Here is a 20,605-nt window from a genome sequence, read left to right as displayed (position 1 = left end):
CCTTGTGGAGACATTTCTTTGTTCCCGTGTAGTAAAGTTTTCGAGTTTGAAAGTGTAGTTTCAAGTGCTCTTATTTCAACCAGAATTAATTTCCTTGGCTGAAATTCGGACTTAATATCCCTTTTCTAAAACTCTACCATTTGCGACGGATCAACATACCATGGAAATTGCTGGTTTTTGAGTAAAATCCATATATCTATTTCGTGAAAACCTTGTGGAGACGTATTCATCTATATAGAAATTGCCCTGTGGAGACGTATACAATCTTTTGTTCCCTATTGTGTGCATGTCTCCAGAGGGCACGGTGTATCAGATCATGAAGTCACATTCCCAGAATAACATTATTCCCAATGTTGTCTGCAAGAAAAAAAAGTTTCACCTACATATATAGCCTACTTGTGAACTCAGTGCGGTAGATTTGAACCAGTCCCTCTATCTCTCTCTTTTCTTGTCCTACACCAGGTGTGCTGTTTGTGGTTGGCGGTCGTGGTGCATCGGGGGACCCGTTCAAGTCTATCGAGTGCTACGACCTGCGCAATAATCGCTGGTTCCATGTGGCTGAGCTGAACTACAAGAGAAGGCATGTGGGCGTGCTGTCTGCTGGAGGTAACATTTATAACATTGTTGATGGTTTGTTTGCTTGTTCGTTTGTTTGATTGATTGTTCATTTCCAAAGTTATGTCTTAGAGTTGTGATTGTTCTGCTGCATTGACGGCTCAGTTGACAGAATTGGTGTGTTCAAATGTCAGTGTCCCAAATTCTCACTGAAATTCTAAAAAAAGAACTGGAAATATTGCGAGAAAACATCCACAATCCTCCAAAATCCTCTAAAATGTTGCACCTATGTTCAAATGAAGGATACCCAGCGCCTCAATTCTTCAAAATCGTCAGACAGTCCTGCCTCTCAAAATGCATTCATCCTCAATCCTCCAAAACCACCAGTAGGATTTGGAGGATTGAGGTTAGGGTTTTGAATTTTAAAGACGAGACACATTCACACTGAAGAATAAGAAAGTGGTCTTGATGCACGGACAGAGAATGTAAATTTTTTTATGCAAGATGAAAACTCACTTGTATGGTCCAGACAAAGGGCGCCCTCTCTTGATTACTTTTATTAAGATACATTTTCATATTGTGTGACTGTGTGGGCGTTGTGGAATTTTTCTTCATAGCTTAATTTGTAACCTTTTTTTGCGTACAGGCAAGGTGTATGCTGCAGGGGGACACGACGGCAAAGACCATCTCAACAGCATGGAGGTTTTCGAGCCCAAAACAAATAAATGGACGCTGGTATCACCGATGAAAACAAAAAGGTTACTTGTCTCTTCCATTGCAGATTGATCATCTTTGTATTGTGTGCTTTGCAACATTTACTTGTGCTGTAATTTTCAGAAATGGATGAATTCTGAGGTTTTGTATTTTATAGCGAATATTGTTGCACCGGTATTGTTGCAGCCAACTCCATAGGCGTGTGTAATTTCCAGCCGTAGATAAGTCATTCGGACATAGCCTTCCTCAACATTATAGGTACCACAGTCTAGATACCAGCTGTCATTTTTCATTGGTTTTCCCTTCAGGCGAGGTTTGGCCGTTACCCAGCTCGGCGGCCCACTCTACGCCATCGGGGGTCTAGATGACAACACTTGCTTCAGTGAGGTGGAGCGGTACGACATAGCCAGCGATAGCTGGAGCTATGCTGCCCCCATGATTATGGCTAGGGGGGGCGTGGCAGTGGAGACGCTGAACGACCACATCTATGCAGGTTAGTCAAAATGAGGCGGGGAGAGGACTGTATGGCCCAATGGAGCATTCTAGACCATTCATACTCCTGGATGGAGAGAGGCAATTGTAGTTCAGTGTCTTGCCCAAGGGCACAAATGCCGTGTTCCTGGTATTAGCTCAGCATTCTGAGTTAAGCAGAGATGTGTTTCAAAACATCAAAGCTTCTCAATTCATTTGTTCACCTTTTTATTGACTTTCCATCATTTGACAGCAGATACCTTTGTCAAACCCCCAACACCAACTGTTTGTCAAAGTATCATTTTCTATCAAGTTTACTAACGTGTATTTTCAACTCCTAACACATTTATAAAATCTTGGTCTTCTCAACAGTCGGTGGCAACGATGGCTCCACCACTCTGAACACCTGCGAGCGATACGACCCTCACCTCAACAAGTGGACCATGATTGCCGCAATGCAGACCAGACGAGCAGGAGGGGGTGTGCTGGCCCTCAACGGCTACCTCTATGTCATAGGTCAGTACCTTTGACCTCTCTGGTCAGTGTCTGGGCAGGGTCACAAGCCAGCACAACCTTGGTCCATAACATGATAGCGCAATTATAAACCGTACTCTTGTTCCCTTCCCCAGGTGGGTTTGACGACAGCTCCCCACTGAACTCCGTGGAGCGGTACGACCCTCGGACCAAAGCCTGGACCAGCATCAAGCCAATGTCCATGTGTCGCGGCGGCGTTGGGGTCTCTGTCATCAGCGGGAAGATCTACGCCATAGGAGGCCACAATGGATCCTCATATCTCATGTCCGGAGAGTGCTACGACCCAGTCACAGAAAAGTAGGTGCAACTGTTTGAACTTTAAACTCAGTCACTTTGATGTACCTTATCTCTCTGCTAGAATCATTCCTGAGTCCTCCAAAAGTTGTGCAGGAATTAGTCTTGGCCCGAGACGCTAGTGATCAATAATGGATCGTGCATATCTAACGGCCTGATTAGACCAGCGCGCCTGCTCGCACCAACGTCTCCGGAAATCTGCAGTAGCCTTTTAAGTTGTTCATCATTTTTTCCCTGGGTTTTCCTAAGGAACCAATCAACGATTGTGAAATGGTTTATAGTCAGTCGCGTGCGCTCCCGCGACGGTTGGAAACAAACGCACTACGTGCGGTGATCAAGCATTGCTAATTAGATATGCAACGCAGTGATAGCCCCACAATGCACTGCGAAAAAGGAACTCTCCATTGCAACCTCTTGGTGGCGCACTGTATTGAGATTCGCCCATCATGGATAAAGCTGCTAAGCTCATAAAATGAATTGCTAAACACAAACTCTTAATTTGTTATGTGTTTCCCCGTTCACTCCCAGGTGGACGCCAATCAAGGACATCAGTACGTGCCGGGCCGGGGCCGGGGTAGTGACGTGCCACTGTCCAGTCCAATTGCTCAAAGACGTCGGCAAGACCAGCAGAGTCCATAGCTGCGTATGACGGATAGACAGGAATACCAAGAACACAAAATCAATCCAATTCCCTTCCCAAACATACCTCGATGAAGGCAAGAGAAAAAAAAAACCCGGGCCATCAGTATTTTACATTCTTTGACCAATGCTGCAATTTAGATTGACTAATCATGTGGATTGCACTCAGGAACATTACCTCATCATCACATAAGACTGTGCAGTCAGATATTCACCAAACTGAACCATGTTCCATGGTGATTATGCAGATATTCTTTGTGTTTCACTTCTGCGACATATATTCCATCTTATGTTCATAGTTCATATGACAATGGATGTAGGATTGTTTGCTGTGTAGATTTGTAATGATGGTTACTACAGGTGGTGCAAAAAGAAGGAAACCCACTTTTGACAGCAATTTTCACCTACTTGTTGAGCATATTTCAAAAATTTAACTTAATGGTATTAACATATTGATCTTTTAACATAACTGACAAAAAAATTATTACAAATGCATATATTGTCTCTGAGATATGGTAGTTTAATAATTTTATGTGCCAAACTTGTTTGTCCACGGACGGCTTTATTCCATCCACTTGACTGAGCTCCGGAGCTTGATTTGAAGACAAAAAAACACTACACTAGACTTACACGTGACCAACAGTGATTTAGGTGATGTATTCAAATTAGCATAACAACACTATTCTTGCGATATTTTTACAGATTTTTTTGATCACATTTGGTTGAAGAGCTATACTTCACTACATTATAACAAAATCGTTCAAATATGTTAACTAAGTATGTTAAAATCCTGGTCAAAAGTGGGTTTCCTTCTTTTTGCACCACCCTGTAAAGTAATGTTAGAAAAAAATCAACATTTTTATCACCTTCAGTACACATCTTTCATTAAGTTCTCTGGTTGGAAAAAGTTTTCTCTCTCAGAAAGATTCATTTAAAGGGACATTACGTTCTGGATTAGGCCCAGTTGAAACACATTTGAAACGAAATGATGTTAATTGGAAAGAGCATTTTAAAGGTAGGGTATAAACGTCCACACAACCATCCTTTAAAAACTGGCAGTTTTTGTGCTCAAAAATCGAGCTGTTGGGTGCTTGTCGTGAATCCTGCTGCACATGTTCCACCAGTGCCCCGCATTCTGTGATGTCCCTCTCATTTGTTGCTTCTTTGCCTGTTTTTTTTGGCTCAGAAATAATCCAGTGACAGAGGCAACGTTTTGAAATGCTGCCCTCTAGTGGGGAAATTAGGCCTCCAAACTTGAGAATGATTATTTCACTAGGGGCCTCTCAGACCATACGGCTCCACAAATTCCCTAGCTGTATTAAATAATGCATGGTTGCAATTTTCCACCAAGCTGGGGTATCTTTTATATCCTTGTATGTCTTCCGAAGTAATTTGCCTCAAAAAAAGTCGTTATCACTTTCACAACTTGATATCAAATCGTACAGGGTGGTGCAAAAAGAAGGAAACCCACTTTTGGCAGCACTTTTCACCTACTTGTGGAGCATATTTCAAAAATTCAATTTGTTTGTAGAAAATATTGAGCTTAAACATCAGTGACGAAAAAAACTATCGCCAAAGCATATTTTGTCTCTGAGATATGGTAGTTTAAAAATTACATGTGCCAAACCTGTTTGTCCACGGACGGCTTTATTCCATCCGCTTGACTGAGCTCCAGAGCTTGATTTGAAGACAAAAAAACACTACACTAGACTTACACGTGGACGACAGATATTTTGGTGACCTGTATTCAAATTAGCATAATAACATTATGGCGATTTTTCGAAGATTTTTTCACCATGCATGGTTGAAGAGCACATTATGAAAAAAAAAAACCAGTTCAAATAAGTTAAGTAAGTAGGTTAAAATTCCTGTCAAAATTGGGTTTCCTTCTTTTTGCAAATTATGTTTTCTTGTCTTCAAAAGTGTGATATTTGCTCATAGATGCTTTGCTCATTTCACTTGCTTTTTGTTTTATTTATATTTAGTGATGTGGTCTCTGCATTCCCACGAACATTGAGACTTTATATTGATAGACCTTAGATGAAATGCCTTTACACATTGAGAGCTATATGAAAGCATGATGTGTATTATTAACAAATTTATTATGTCTCAAAGCTACTAAACAATTAAAAAGCCTACATTTGTATTTCTGTATTTTTTTGTAAATACACATTTTGATTGCCCTGCTTGTCCATGTAAAAAGTAAACCTGTACATATTTGTACATGTCTTATAAAAAATTGTATTTAAGCAGATAATGAACAATCTTTGGGGTTTTTTAGCTTTCAAGTTTTCTTGTTCGCCTGTTAAGATTACACATTTTCTGTATGATTATTCCATTAATGTTTTTTGTTTGTTTCGCTTTTTGTAATTGGCTGTTTCTGCATGCTAATTTAGAAGTCAGGTTTTGTGTGTACACGTGTTGCTCTTAACTTATGTGTGTAACCATCATGGGTTTACAAAAGGGATTAGAAAATAAGAACTGTATACAAACTGCTCCTTCAAAAAGAGGCATAAGTCACATCTCATCAGCGAATGAAGACATCAATGGCCTCCCAGGTTCCGATATTTCATTGGCTGCTGTGAGCTATGATTTTTTCTTCCCTTTAGCCTGATTGGATGAACTTAGAAGTGATACCATGATATGAATATTTATAAAATTGTATGACTCCGTGTCAGAGGTCATCATGACAAGAGAGTGGCCTGACCCCTTATCTGTTTTCTGACTCCATTTCCGAAATTGAGTGTCTTATAGTGTTCAGATGAACAAAATCTGTACATGTACTTTTCACATACTGCATAATGGCAAGTGAAGTAGTAAATGTCGTCCTTTATTCAGGGGCGTGGCCTACTCAGCCCCGCCCCTTTCCATCTACAGTGTACAAAAACTGTAAATGTACTTGTCTTGTGCTTATTATGCTTTCATATCGAGTGAAATGCTTAGCCTTCTTAGCCTCTCATAAATTATTCAGATATCCATTAAAAAAAGTCTTCCATTATATTTGTAACAACTCTTTTCTCACTAACAGATGCATTTTTTATACCAAGCAGAATTTTAAACTTTTGATTCAACTTTTTCCAATGAAATTTTATAAACTGTAAAGACCAGTAATTCAGAGACAATGAAATATGCACAGTTATTAAATTTGAAAAGTTACTATTTGTTTGTATGTTGTTCTACTGTATATTGAAAGCAATAATTTTTCGATGAATATTTAATTACTAAATAAAGCAGCTTTTCCAATGCATACAAGAATTGTTTCGTTTTTATATCATTCTATGAATTTGCAAAAATTCTATACAAATGAAAAATTACCCCTCCCCCTCAACCCCCCCCCCCCCCCACAATCAACTGTTACCCGATAGTTCAAATAACTTTTCATAAGAGAAGAGTGATGATTTGTTTTGTAGTCCAACCTTCAATCTTCGCACCTACTCTACAATGTTCCAGCTGTCTTGTCACCGTGGGTTTCCGTCTCTCGACCGGTCACCCGGCAACCAAGCACACCGGTCGTTTCCTCTTCTGGTCCCCGGGAGCCTTCGGCGGGCGGCACTCGCTGGCAGGTGGCCGTAACACCACCGACGCATCTTCAAGTGGAACCGGTGGCTTTGTGTCCTCGGTGCCGTGCATTTTTCTTCACACATGGACATCGGGCACTTAATGTATTTTTCTTTCATTCTCACAAAAGTTGCTAAAGTTGAATGTTACAAGGTGTCTCTACATTGCACGTTAGAGATCCTTGTTAATTTGAATCTGGTTTGAGCCAGTTGAATGTGCATTTTGTTGTTTGGTACAATCAAAAATCAGTTCGATAAAGAAGGAAAAAAGACATAGAAAGTACCTCTGCACAAAATAGACCGATCCATTGGGCCCCGCCCATTGGTGAACGTGCATTGTAGCATTGAAGATGCCCACGTGCTTCACCACGTGGGCAGAGGGCAGGGCTTTAATGATCAGTCTGTTATTTGATTCGTTTAGTGTGACGTCACTTCCGTTTAAACCACGCCCACTGCCATTAAGGAGCGTTGGAACCATTGGAACCGGAAATTAACGTATCTTGAGTGTTTAGCCAATGGGCGCTTGTAAGTTGTAGTCAGTGGTGCCTGCGCGTGTATGACGATGTCATATTACGAACCGGATACGACATAGGATGACATGAAGGTTTCAATTCACCGACTTCATAATTATTTTGGGGTTCTTAAAATTCAATAAACCTTAAAAACGAGAAGCCGGAATGCGATACCACCGCAAATTAACGTTTTGACACCGCTTTTAAACTTTTCACCATACCGTATATCGCGTATACTCGATAACATCAAATTGTCGAACGCAGTGGGTATTACTTTTGGGCCGTGCAAAGAAAAATAATTATACCCATTTACAGATAGTAGTCTTAATTTATTTAAAAGTCTACAACTAAAACTTCGGACTAAAACTTTGGAGGATTCTGCGTTTTGATGATGCAACAAACTTCACAGATTGACGAGCTTTTTTAACGAGAGCAGGTGTTTTAGCAGACTCTGCGATCCACCGTCGGAAACGCGGTCTCTCCCGTGCGCACATCCTCCTTAAGCCACTCCCCTGCCTCCCATTGTTGCTGTCATGGTCGCATCCCGTGGTCTCAATCACAGCCGGGAAAAACCTCTGTCTCTTCAACGATCTCATCATCCGTCATAGTAGGCATAGCCCGCGGTGCCTTCACCGTCAGAATTTTGATAGTTCTCTCATCTGCAAACCAGAATTTATACAATTGTTTCTATATTTTTTTGCCCGGGAGGAGTTCCGACGAGGGGCCGCATTACCGTGGGATGGAGGAAGGGATGAACGGGGCAAAAGCCCCGGGGCATCCCAGCGCTGTCTCCGGTGGTCTCATCGCAGTATGTGAGTACTTTCTCTTGAGCTGATCATTTCATTACATATCTATGGTTGGTAGACACTGAATGTAGTCCTGCTTTTTTCCCCCAGAACAGAGCCTGGAGTTCTAGTTCTCATTCTTGATTTAGAAAATCTCTTCCATGAGAGAAACTTTTTCTATCAGATGTTGAAATTTGGCACTTCATAAATTAATTTTGGACGTGGGTACTGGGAACACGCATCGTAAATTGGATTAACTACAATACGGGAGGCCAATGTTGCCAAATTAGGGCTGTTCAACTTCGCTTCAGAAAATTGTCTCCAAGTGAAATGGATTCCTAGTTAAAAGTAATTAGTTCTGTGTTCCATTGGTTCGTTTCACAGATCAACAAATGGAAAGGCGCAAATGGTCTATCTTATTCTCGCTGTGTCTACTGCTAGCATGCTTCGGGGATAAAGCTGGTAAGTAAACCAATTTATTTGAGACTTTTATTTAATTTGGAAAAAGGTTGATAAATTAATAGCAAACAGAGTAAACAATTTCCTTCTGGAATCAAGACTAAACTTTCCGCTGCCCAACTTTTAATTAGCAGACGGCTATTTGAAGACAGCGTCGAAACTTTCCATCGTATAATCGTAGGCCTACTGGTAGAAAAAAATACAATTTACAAAGTAACCAACACCAAATGGCCGTTACGAAATAACGACAAAGCGATAATATTGACAAAAGTTTCACACCGTTTAGTCCCAACTTGCATAGAAATTATGCCACTGGAACTCATCTTTATGGTGTAGTTTTTCGTGAAGGAAAGGATGAGGTTAGTTCCGTTGTGATAAAGGCGAAGTAGGGGCCATTTTTCTCTTCTTAGAACTTAAATTACACCAAATATGTGCAAATATGAGCAAATTGCATATCGTCAGACCAAGGCTATTTGCTACGCGCTCCTATTTCTGCGCGCTCGCCTTTAACTTTAACTTTAACTTTAAGTTATATTTTGCAAGGCGTGCATCCTAAAAAATGACATACTTTCATTGGGATCATAATACTTTGATGCACGAACTTTAACCAGCAGCGGAAAAAATGTGGAAATTCAAGGCTTTACTGGGAATTCAGGCAAAAAATGAAGGAAAAAAAATCGGCTTTTTACAGTTAATTACTAAGTTACTAACTACAAACATGACAAATGCAGGCAGATGCTTCCGGACCTGCAGAAGTCGAAAATATGACTGAAAAAGGGTGAATTTTCTTGGTCTCCCACTGTCGTCAGTATTATAGTTAAGATGTCATAGATAAGATTTTGCAGTTTCTACAACGGTGTGAAACTTACGGTGCAACCAAAAAGACACATTTCTTATATTATTATTTTGGATTTTCTTTTGTCATACATTTTAAAATCCGACATCTTGAAAACATCTGTTGATTGGGATGATCATAATAATAACATCACAGGGATGTACATTCCATAGGTAAATATGTTTAAAATGCATTTATGTAAATATGTAAATGTAGGCCTTTGTATAAATAACCAAAATTAGGGTAATCCTTACCTTTAGGACCCCAAAATGCCGATGCCCATGACGATCTGTAGGAAGTGACGTCAAAAGAGACCTATAAACACCTCTGGTATAAATTATGATCATTATCATAACTTGCTTTGTGATTAACATTTCCTCTGTCGACAGTCGCTCAGAATACCTGCCCAGGACAAGATGGCCTCCTGACATCCTGGACAAGCTACGTACGCTCGGCCAACTTTGGCAGCGCCAGCTACACCAACAACCAGCGGTGCTTTTGGCACATCAGCGTTGCGCAGGGGAACCGTGTCCAAATCCGGCGGGATGACTTTCAGTTGGAGGGACGGACCACTAAGTGTTGGGACTTTCTCAAGGTAAGTGCAAAAAAAAATAGACCCAAGACTCTTCCCAGCATATTGAACCCCCCCCCCCCCCAAAAAAAATGCAACCTAAAATATTTGCCAAAGTAAAAAAAAAGACTCTCTGAATTTGATGGAAATACCTTTTATTTTGCACCTGAACAGGTATCTTATCTTTTCTAGTCCAATTTTAAACCCTTTCATCATGACAATTATGTCAAAATACTAAATAAATTGCACCTTAATTGCACAGTAGGCCTACAGTGAAATGTTTCACTGTTTGAAGTACTTGTGTACAGGATGAAAAATGACTACTTTTACATAATTGGCATTTTCTCGGCAACCCAATGTGCTGTTTTCATAATTTTTTTTTCTCAGTATTTGAAAGAAAAAGCTCTCAGTTTTAATCTGACAACCAAAGCATAAAAATCCACTGATCCTTTTTGTTAAAGGTAAATATTTTAGGGTTTCATTTGTTCTGGGTCGCCCTGTATATTCTCAGTTTGAACCAGCAGTTGCCCAAATAAGAGATTTTAAGCAATTCTTAAAATGCTGTGTAAACTCAGTGGTTGATGTGAAAGATTCATCCACAGTACGTTCTTCAACTTTTTGTTCCTTTCTTGGCCTGAATAATTTCCAGGTGTATGATGGTTCCGATGCAAACGCTCCCCTGATCGGCGAATACTGTGGCACCGAGTTCCCGGAAGAAATCACCTCCACTGGAAGTTCTGTTTACCTGCATTTCGAAACGGATAGTGTTGAGGGCTTCCGAGGTTTCCAGCTCCACTATACAGGTATGGGCAAGAGTTCAAATCTGGAATTGTAGACTAGTTATGTAAATCACAAGTCCACCTCAAATCCAGTCACAAGTCAATCACAACTCAATCATAAGTGCAGTCATAAGTCAATCACTATTCAATCATAAGTGCAGTCATAAGACAATCATAGGTGCAGTCATAAGTCAATCACAACCCAATCATAAGTGTGGTCATAAGTCAATTATAAGTCATATGCTGTCATTTTGAAGAAAAGAATAAAAGTGACGCATTTGTTTAAATTTCCGTAAGTAGTTGGTTTGTAATTGGGCGAATCCGTGAATGGGTGCGTACAAGCATTGACACGACGCATACGCGTGCGCAGTTGCTTTTTTTTCCCGTCGGTTGAGAGCATGAAATCGCATAGCTGCAATCGTTGAATGAGAATGTAATGCTGATTTCAGGCGCAATTCAAAATATGACTCGCCACTTTTGAATTGAAATCGAGATCCTAGAATTGTGTTTTCTCGGAATACACAGCATTCACAGAGCAAAAACGTCACCAGGTTAGTTGTTCGGCACCCGTCTTGAGATTATGAGTACTTTCGTTGCTTCAAACAAAAAAAGAAAAGAAAAAAAGACAAATGATCTACCTACCTTTAAAAAGCTGGCCAAAATTATTTCAATACAGATTTAGATTAAGAGTTGCCCAACATTTTTCATTGTAAATATCTTGAAGGTGTTTGCAGTGGTATAACCATCGACGTTCCAACTGATGGTACAGGGGCACTGGAGACACCCCTCCATCCCGGCACCTACCCAGCCTCCATTGCCTGTGATTGGACCCTCCAGACCCAGTCAGGCTATCGCATCGACATGGACTTTGAAGTCTTCGACCTCAGCTCTGTCAGCGATTGCACAGCATCCAATGTTCTGGTAAATGAGTTGTTTCCTCAACATATGCCAGTTTGATAGTTGGTACAAATTTCTGGATGTTTAAGGGGTCCATGCCATGTAATTTTTATCCCCTGGTTTTTAAGCCAAGAAAGGGGGATCTTTTGGCTTTTTTGTTGATTTTGGTCAAGTACAAGGTGAGTAAACAAAAACGAAACCCAAATGTCAGGACTATTATTTTAGTGAAGTTCTTCATGTAGCACTTTGAAAATCTAGGATATGAAAGCCCAATTCATAAGCTTTCTTTTAGTACAAGAATCATTCAAATCACACTTGTACTTTTCAAGTTACGGAATTTTAAACACAACCACCGTTTTAAAGTTCTGTCCACGGATCACAAAAAAAGGTGTGCGTTCTTTCAGCAAAACGAAAACAATTCACACACATCCCTATGTGATTTGTTTTCTTCGTTAATACAGTCTGTTCATTCATTGTATTTGTTTAAAAATTCTATTCTTGACCTTTTTGACCATGAAGCCATTAATAGATTGAGGAGAATTATTTGAAAACATTGAAAAGATTTTCTCTGCTTTTGTGGCTGTTGTTAACATCTGTATCAGTGTCGAAGACAATATTTTTGTTGCTTAACATTGTGAAAATTGTAATGAGTGATCAAGAATAATGGTCCCGCCAGTGAAAAAAACAAAGTTGAAGTTTTTCTCCAAGTACAAGGAACGAAACTTTGATTTCCGAAGAGCTTCTCCGCCCTCTTTTTTCATTCCTCGGATCCGCCCCCGGATTCACGACCAAGGCCGGTTGATGACACTGCATACGTGACGGAAAACATTAGGGCGATACATCACACACCTACTCGGGCTAAGCTAGCCTTGCTTTCCAGCTGCTCTATTGTTCATCAAGTGCTAAAACTCATTTCCTTTTCAGTAACAGCGGTTTGTCTTTCGTTTTTGTGAGCAGATCTCCGCTGTGTCTGTTGCACCTGTTGTCTCTTCCCATCAATTAAATCACTCGCTTCTTTTGCATCCTCATATAATAATTAAATCTTTCTTTGAACGAGGTAATTTCAGCCTAAACTTTGGTTTGGTATTTTGATATTTTTACCAAGTATGTTTTTACGTGCTTATTATTTTGAAAATGTAGGGAATTATTTTCTGTTTCTATCTTATTGGGCTTTGTATATTTAGAAGTACATTTTAAAACCATTAATTCTAGTTCAAAAGTACAACTGCCAGTCTAGAGGCATACGCTAAAAAGTCCGAATTTTATATTTGGAGTGATAATGAAATGGAACAGGGGCATTTTATTTGCGTAAGGAGGAGCACTATTATTTTTAAAGGCCAGTTTTCCATGAGAGGGGCACAATTTTAATGTTGTGAGCGGGGCACGAATAAAATTGTGCTTTCAAGGTGCAGTTTTACATCTCGAGAAGTTATCGCGAGGGGAGCACTATTGGTTTTAATGTCCCGATTTTCTACCTCGCGAGGGGCACAATTTTATTATTGCGAGAGGGGTGTTTGTGCTTTCGAGGGGTAGTTTTTCATCTCTAAATTGTGCACAATATTGTTAATTTGAGAGGGGCACTTGTGTTTTTGAGTGGCAGTTTCATAACAAGAGTCGGACTCGAGTCGAGTCATTGACTCGTCATTACTGAGGCACTATTGCTGTTTTATTGACTATTGCTGTTTTATTTTCTCCGTGAAATTTCACTAACCACAGGTCTATGATGGAACAAGTGCTCAGTCCGACAGACTTGCGGCACAGTTTTGCGGGACAGAGGTTCAGCGTGTGTCGCCCCTTCACGATGTCAGCTCCTCCACCAATGAGGCGTTCTTGACCTTCCAAGGTGCCGCAGAGCCTGGGCAGGGATTCCGACTGGTCTACTCCACAGGTAACCACTAGTATCGGGGTTCGACCTTAGCGGTCGCCTGCTAGCCAAATGCGAGTCAAAACAGCGGCGGGCTAGTCAAAATTATTGAGATAAGGTGTACAACTTTTCCACGTAGCCACGTAGAAAAAAGTAAGCTGACACTGACGGGCATTCGGCTGTTTTCATGCCGTTGCCCAGCCGATTATTGCACCGAAATTGCTATCGTATAAATAAATAGAAAATAAAAATAGCAAAGAAATGCAAAACATTCTATTGCAGACTAGTGAAAAGGCCCGCGGGGTAGTTAAAGTCTGGTTTCTAGTTCGGCTGGCTAGTGAAGAAAAATGTTATGGGTGAACCCTGCTAGTATAGATATAAACTGACTTTAAAAAGATGAGAGAAATTACTAGTTGCCATGGCGACTGAAGTCGAAAGGTTTCTTCACTTAGTGAGGACTTTTGTTTACTTGCATTGGTGATAATATAATTTCAATTTTAAATGTTACATTTCCAATTTTTTAATAAAAACTCAATTAGTTTAAATTAAGAAAAAAAAAACAATCCCGACTTTCCTCCCCTGCTGCTAATGAAGAGGTGCTGGGCTGTACCTCCGCTCCTTGCCAGAACAGGGGCAATTGCACCAACGTAGACCTTGATTTTTCTTGCGATTGCACCCCGGGATGGGAGGGCAAGGCGTGCGGCCAGAACATTGACGAGTGCAATCCCTGGCCTTGCGGGGAATTCGGAACCCACTGTCAGGATCTCCATAATGGGTTCGACTGTGCCTGCGCTACGGGTTTTGAAGGACCAACGTGCAACATAGGTACGTTGAGATGGCTTCTGGTAACGTCGGTCGTCACCACGCATGCTCACTGCACCGTCACCGAGTTTGCGACAGGCCATTTGTGACAGCACGAAGCATGCATGCACTTATTACCACAATGTCTTTGCACGTCTAGCCAACAACTTAAATTAACATCACCCAATCCTAGTTGTGCGAGGACTCTGCATACAATGGACCTTGCACAGTTGTCAGTTAACAAACTGCAGACGTCTCCACAATTTCACTTTGCATGTTCCAGCTGCCCCACAGTTGCGGCTACTAACTGGTCAAATGGGATTAAAGGATCAGCCTGTTACACCCTTCCTACCCCACCTATCAATCCCCCCCCCCCCACCAACCTCCCCCCCCACCAATCTTTCCCACCAACCAATCACCCCCCCCCCCCATGTGCTACTTATTGAAAAGTGAGTACTAGAGCGCCAGCAGCTTAAAAGCGCTATACTGAACAACCGTTATTACAAACATTTTCTGTGGATCCCGCGATGTTCGTTATAGCGGCGTTCCACTGTATATGTATACCGTGCTGCGTATGCGTAAACGGGTGCATGCACACGCCGTGGCCCTCACTCATGGTTCTCGTGAGTAGTCAACACTGCACCGTCTACCGTACGTTCCTGCACAAAGTCTATAGTTATAGGAGGCAATTAGTCCAACACACTACACACCAACCACCTATCCTACCCCACCCACACACCAAAACTGACCCAATGACAGATCTCAGTAACCCTGCACCATGCAGTGCCAGTCCAACCTAAATCCTGGTGTAGCACCACAATACATAAATTGTATTTGGTTCATGAACAGTAGTGTAACAGTTTAACCAGTTTGCGCCGGGATTATTTTGACAATGACCGGACCCAGGCGCGGGATTGTTTTTAACGAACCTAGATGCCAGATACACGCAAAATCTTTGCGGGTATACACGTCATCCAACGTGAACTGGTTAACAGAAAACAAAATGTCAAAATGTATTCTTTTTCCAAGTAAAATGTTGTAAATCTATCTGTAAAGTGTAAACCGTGCATAGATTGAGCAAATACGTTGAATAGAATACTTTTTTTTATTAAATCCACAAAGTAGTGGACTATTTTATTTTATTTCATTTTTTTATTTCATTTATTTTTTGACCGGAATCCCGCCTTTTTATCCCACTGGCTGTAAACCGGAGAGGGATATTACGATAGCGTATTCCTTCTGTGTGTCTGTGCGGGTTTGTTTATGGTGTAATCGAGGACACACATGTGCAACATCATCGGTGAATCGAGGACAGGAACCAAATCGAGGACGACCTCGATTTGAAAACGTGTACAAAACCAATGAGAGCTGTTGCAAAAAAGTATAAACAGGGAAGAGGAACAAAAGAAAATCCTCGATTTTACACCAGAAACAAATGTGCTAGTGTGTGTGTCTGTATGTATGTTTTTAGGTTAACTCTTGTCAGCACGATTACTTGAGAAATACTTTACTGAGGAACTTGAAATTTGGTTTGTGGATTGTTCTTGATAGTCTTGCTAAAACAATAGAAATCTTTCATTTTGGTTAGGGACACTGACTTTATAAAAACTACCAGCATGCCAGGGGGATTGCGCAAGTCTCACTTGCAGTATTTCTTAGAGAAGTTTTCAACTTGTGCAGATTGTTTTCTTGACGTCTACATTATATTTCCTGTGTCTAGATATTGACGAGTGTATGAACCACCTGTGTCAGAATGGTGCGACCTGCGTCGACGGTATTAATGAATATTCATGTAATTGCGACTCAGGCTTCAAGGGGACTCTCTGCGCGGAAGGTAACACCCCAGCCGATAGGAATTGTCATTTTTTGGTTGGTCAAAAGTCCAGATTAAAACTTTTGAAAAGAAATTGAATCAATTGCAGATTCTGTGTTATAAAACCTCAGAACAAGTTTTCAACATTGAGTTTTGCCTATTACTGACTTGATTTACAAACGCTGCACAAGCTAACTTGGGCAGGACTTGAACCCACGACCTTCTGGTTTTTAGTGATGATATCTTACCAAGTGACCACGGATTTTTTTAAGAGCAAGCCAAAACAAGTTTGCATTAGCTGAGAAATATTAGCGGAAGTTGAACCTTAGACCAATAGACTAGCGTTCAAGATCTATCCACTACGTTATATAGCAGGCCCACATCGGCATCTTCCTAACCAGTCTTTTTGCTTGAAAAAAAGTCTTGAATGTTAAAACACTGGACGATCAAAGACTATAGTCGACGCAATTTTCTTTTGTTTTTTTGCAAACTAGTGCACTACTGTTTTAGTGCCCCTTGTCGAAACGGCGGCAATTGCGAAGACGGCACCGGGACGTTCATGTGCACATGTATGGCCGGCTATGAAGGACTACAGTGTGAAATAGGTAAGATGCATTTGGTTCTTCCAGTTGACCCTCCTCACAAGTCTACTCATCTCACCACGCCATCTTGATCCAGGATTAGCTTGATCGAGGATTAGCTTGATCCAGGGTAAGGGTTAGCTTTAGCAGATGATGAGCCAAGTAGCTCAAAGTTGTGCCCACTAGTGGCTAGCCAGTGTATCAGCCTAGGCCCATTCTAGATGCCGTGCTACTGCCGGCATCTAGAAAACTCAGTTCATTTGACTTTCTAAAATTCGGCACAGGGATGGCACGGTGTTTAGAACCATTCGCCCCGGCATCTTGAGTTCCGGCATTGGCACCATCCTTTGGATGACAGGGCTGTCGTCATTCCAAACGTCAGTGGCACAGCACTGTTCTTAACGCCCGTGCCATGGGCCTTAGAATGGACCTTAGATGTCTTAGGGGATTAGCTTGGATGAGATTCGGCATATCTGTTGCTTGGGTGACAAGGTTTCTTACTACTCACAACTTTTTATTGTCATCCCCAGATACTGACGAGTGCAGCAGTTCCCCGTGCCAGAATGGTGGAGCCTGTTCCGATGCGGTCGATGGATACACTTGCCATTGTCCGGGATACGAAGGCGCACAGTGTCAAACAGGTGCAGAATTGTCTCAGTTCTTTTACAAGAGGGAAAACCTCTTAACCAGTTTGTGATGAAGGCCGTGATGACTCGCACTGGCTGGTTATTTTTTTTTGCCTTTTGAAAATTTTGCCTTTTGAAAATTTCGAAATTTTTGAAAAAAAATTAAACCTGGCGTGAAGTGGTTAAGACAAGTATTTACTGAATACTTGCAACTTGTTTATTTAGCTGGCAACATTTTTAATTTTTTATTTTTTAAATTGTCCACACTTTTATTTTAAATTTCTTCAAAAAAATTCTCCAAATGTTTCAGTTTTGTTTGTTTTCACATCCAAGAAACTTTTCCCACGTTTTTCCAGGAGTTTCTACAAATGTTCATAGAAACAAAATGTGACAATTGTGTCCTTCGAATTATTCACTTCAAATCATTCACTTCACGAATATGTTTGTTAGCTCAGAAATATTTTTGCTATAGGCGAAGAGTTTGATAAGCTTTCCTTTCGGAGATAAGTAAATATCCGTGTTGCATATAAGAGCAATTCGTTGTGTGCCAAGGATAAGGACGTAAGCAGCCCAGGCAGGCAAAAAACACTTTTGCAGATAATCGAGTTCAAAGGTTTTGCGCTCCCCTTTCTAAATGAAAAATCACATCCAGCTGAAATTTGGGCTCGTGAAAGTTGTTGATAATTGAATTTATAATGTGCATTTTTATTTCAAAATATTACTTAATTTTGAAGTTATTTAATGTTTTCTGCTTACGACCTTTAACCAGGAACTCCATCTGCCTTAAACGTGAACTCGCCTTGCATTAAACGTGCACTTAAGCGGCATGTTAAATCCTAACGTCTTTTTGCCGGGAACAAAGTTGGCTTTGCGTACCCATTTAAATGGGACGTTAGGGTGCTTGGAACATTTTTTGTTATATTATTATTACACGCTTACGACCTTTTGCCTCCGTCCTTTGTTTACTGTAAATTACGTCAGAATGACGTAGCCCCTTGAGACAATATGTGTATCAAATGAAAGATATTTCCAAGCTTTATCAATAACCCCAAAAAACCCGAATTGTGACATTTTGCGTCCTTACGAATTTCTTCCAGGCACCGGACAAATTCATTTAATCTGTTGCTACTGTTCTTGTGTTTTACTATTTATGGATCGCAGAGATTGACGAGTGTGCTAGCAATCCATGCAGCCAGTACGGCAACTGTGACAACCTTGTTGATGCGTACGCCTGCCACTGCCTGCCAGGGTACGTGGGCGTCCACTGCGAGACCGGTAAGCAGTAGTTAGACATCTTTGCTCAATAGTTTGTTCATTTCTTTTTGAAATTAAACACCCTCTCTCGGGTTATAAATTATGGCAAGTCTGATCGAGACCTGTTGGTTGATGCCGTGGTTTATAGAAGTGTGAATATGAATTCTAGTCAATTTATGATCAAACATTTTTAAACAACTTAAAGGTAGAGTAGATCATTTGTAGCTATCCAAAATGTAACTTGTAGTGATTGGACCGATAGCATGTTGAATATTCATGTTGAATAATAAGCCAGCCAAGCAGTGTGAAACCATGAAGTTGTGTCCCTCTCTGATGTGTGGCTGACTCCGCGCTGCCTCACGACTCCGCGCTGCTAGAGCTCAAGACTCCCAAAGTACTGCTGTACTACAAACTGACCAAATTCTTGTTGAAAAGCATACTTGGTTTAAAGATGGTAATGGCACTAAACCCCCTGTGAAATTATTCCTTCTGGCATGCTGTCTTTTTGAAGAGCTAAAACTTCAGGTTAGTTGTTCAGCACCTGTCTTTAGATTATGAGCACTTTTGTTGCTTCAAACGGAACAAATGCACAAATGACAATGATCTACTCTACCTAACGGTCCTAGCTGACAGATATGCAGAATTGATAAACAGTGATTAAAAAACAACCTAGTTGTGAATGGTCATGCCCTGCCCTAACTTCTAGTGAACCGTTTCCTTCGGTTTGTTGGCAATTCCTGATATTGATCGACATACAGCTTGATCTTATGACACCCTTCATTTATTTATACAACAATTTGCCTAGAAACAAAAATAATCATGTCCCAAAGTGTAAAAATGATCATATGAATATTTTGTTTGTATCCTTGATCAGACTTTGATGAATGTGCTAGTGGTCCCTGCCAGTATGGCTCAACCTGTGTTGATATGGTGAATGGGTACCAGTGTGTATGCATAGCAGGCTACGACGGAATCCAATGCGAAACTGGTAAGCATGTTTGCCATTTTAAACATTTTTTCCCTGAATTTTCTCCCAACTTTTTTGTTTTTAATTAGAAAACTTCTTTCGAAGATTTTTGACTTCATAATCTGATGTTTTCCGTTTCCAATCCTAGATATTGACGAGTGTTCCAGTCATCCGTGTCTCAATGGCGGAACGTGTCAAAATGACATTAATGAATTCAGCTGCGCCTGTGTCGCAGGCTTCGAAGGCACCAACTGCGAAACAGGTAGCTGTCCTGCAAGCCCAGAGAAATGAAGCCTTAGAAAAAAATGACTGTTACTTTGGTTGAAAGAGACAGAAACTAACTTTCTGTTTACAGGTTGTCCCACAAAAAAACCCTTATTGAATTCGCATGTTTTCAGAAAAGTGGGAGTGGTATTCAAAATCGTGTCTAATGTATGGCTGAGTAGAATAATTGGTCTTCCAAATGCTTTTGAGTTGGTTTCATTAGAATGTTTTTGTTCAAAAGATACAGTAATCACAATATGGGACTTGAAAACCACTTGGTCCCCTTTTTTTTTATCAAGTTTACAAATCGAAGCCGGTAGAATAAGTCACATGTTACTCTTGAACAAAGGAAATAAATCCTCTGTGTGTTTCTCTCACTGCGCTTTCTCACTTTCAAGGAAAGTGACCCAAGACGATTTTCAACCCTTGAGTTCGATGAAGCATAGCGTTTGTTTTAATGCATCAAGTTTGTATGGTAGATTGGTTATCTGACTTTAAGAGGTAATTTGAAAATATTCCAAAACTCACATGCTACATACCTTTATTAATTGGTTTTCGACTGTTAGGTTTTTGTATGGGATAACCTGTATAACAAACTGTTGACGTGCGCCAGAGATAGGACCTATTTACTGTTGAAATCTTAACTTTTCTTGGCCTTTCGTTTTGTTTTATTAACAGATATTGACGAATGCTTCAGCGGTCCGTGCCAGAACGATGCGATCTGTGTGGATGCTGTTAATGGCTATTCCTGCAACTGCTCGCTGGGTTATAGAGGAGTACACTGCGAAGAAAGTACGTGAAAAACAAAAACAAAACTTGACGAAACAAAGTAG

The 20,605-nt window shown here is 40.7% G+C and overlaps 2 protein-coding genes across 5 annotated transcripts in view; both read left to right on the top strand.

The window, feature by feature from the left end:
* Positions 1-4,812, top strand: part of LOC119728667 (kelch-like protein 8) — a 38,556-nt gene extending 33,744 nt beyond the window's left edge. For all 4 annotated transcript variants that reach the window (XM_038200976.1, XM_038200974.1, XM_038200975.1 and 1 more), the window contains exons 4-9: positions 463-606; positions 1,202-1,313; positions 1,578-1,762; positions 2,113-2,256; positions 2,370-2,571; positions 3,097-4,812. In XM_038200976.1, the coding sequence (XP_038056904.1) occupies positions 463-606; positions 1,202-1,313; positions 1,578-1,762; positions 2,113-2,256; positions 2,370-2,571; positions 3,097-3,217 (908 nt within the window). In that variant the 3' untranslated portion in view covers positions 3,218-4,812. The remainder of the gene's footprint in view (positions 1-462; positions 607-1,201; positions 1,314-1,577; positions 1,763-2,112; positions 2,257-2,369; positions 2,572-3,096) is intronic.
* A 2,820-nt stretch (positions 4,813-7,632) lies between these two features.
* The window catches only part of LOC119729030 (adhesion G protein-coupled receptor E2-like), a 30,505-nt gene continuing 17,532 nt past the window's right edge, over positions 7,633-20,605 (top strand). Inside the window, exons 1-13 of the mRNA XM_038201521.1 lie at positions 7,633-8,088; positions 8,446-8,523; positions 9,745-9,950; positions 10,576-10,729; positions 11,430-11,626; positions 13,319-13,490; positions 15,988-16,101; positions 16,575-16,685; positions 17,192-17,302; positions 18,449-18,562; positions 19,416-19,529; positions 19,657-19,770; positions 20,451-20,564. Of these exons, the coding sequence (XP_038057449.1) occupies positions 8,016-8,088; positions 8,446-8,523; positions 9,745-9,950; positions 10,576-10,729; positions 11,430-11,626; positions 13,319-13,490; positions 15,988-16,101; positions 16,575-16,685; positions 17,192-17,302; positions 18,449-18,562; positions 19,416-19,529; positions 19,657-19,770; positions 20,451-20,564 (1,672 nt within the window). The 5' untranslated portion in view covers positions 7,633-8,015. The remainder of the gene's footprint in view (positions 8,089-8,445; positions 8,524-9,744; positions 9,951-10,575; positions 10,730-11,429; positions 11,627-13,318; positions 13,491-15,987; positions 16,102-16,574; positions 16,686-17,191; positions 17,303-18,448; positions 18,563-19,415; positions 19,530-19,656; positions 19,771-20,450; positions 20,565-20,605) is intronic.

This window comes from Patiria miniata, unplaced genomic scaffold (assembly GCF_015706575.1).
Source record: "Patiria miniata isolate m_02_andy unplaced genomic scaffold, ASM1570657v1 HiC_scaffold_20, whole genome shotgun sequence".
Classification (NCBI taxonomy): Eukaryota; Metazoa; Echinodermata; class Asteroidea; order Valvatida; family Asterinidae; genus Patiria; species Patiria miniata.
This window is presented reverse-complemented; position numbering and strand designations above follow the sequence as displayed.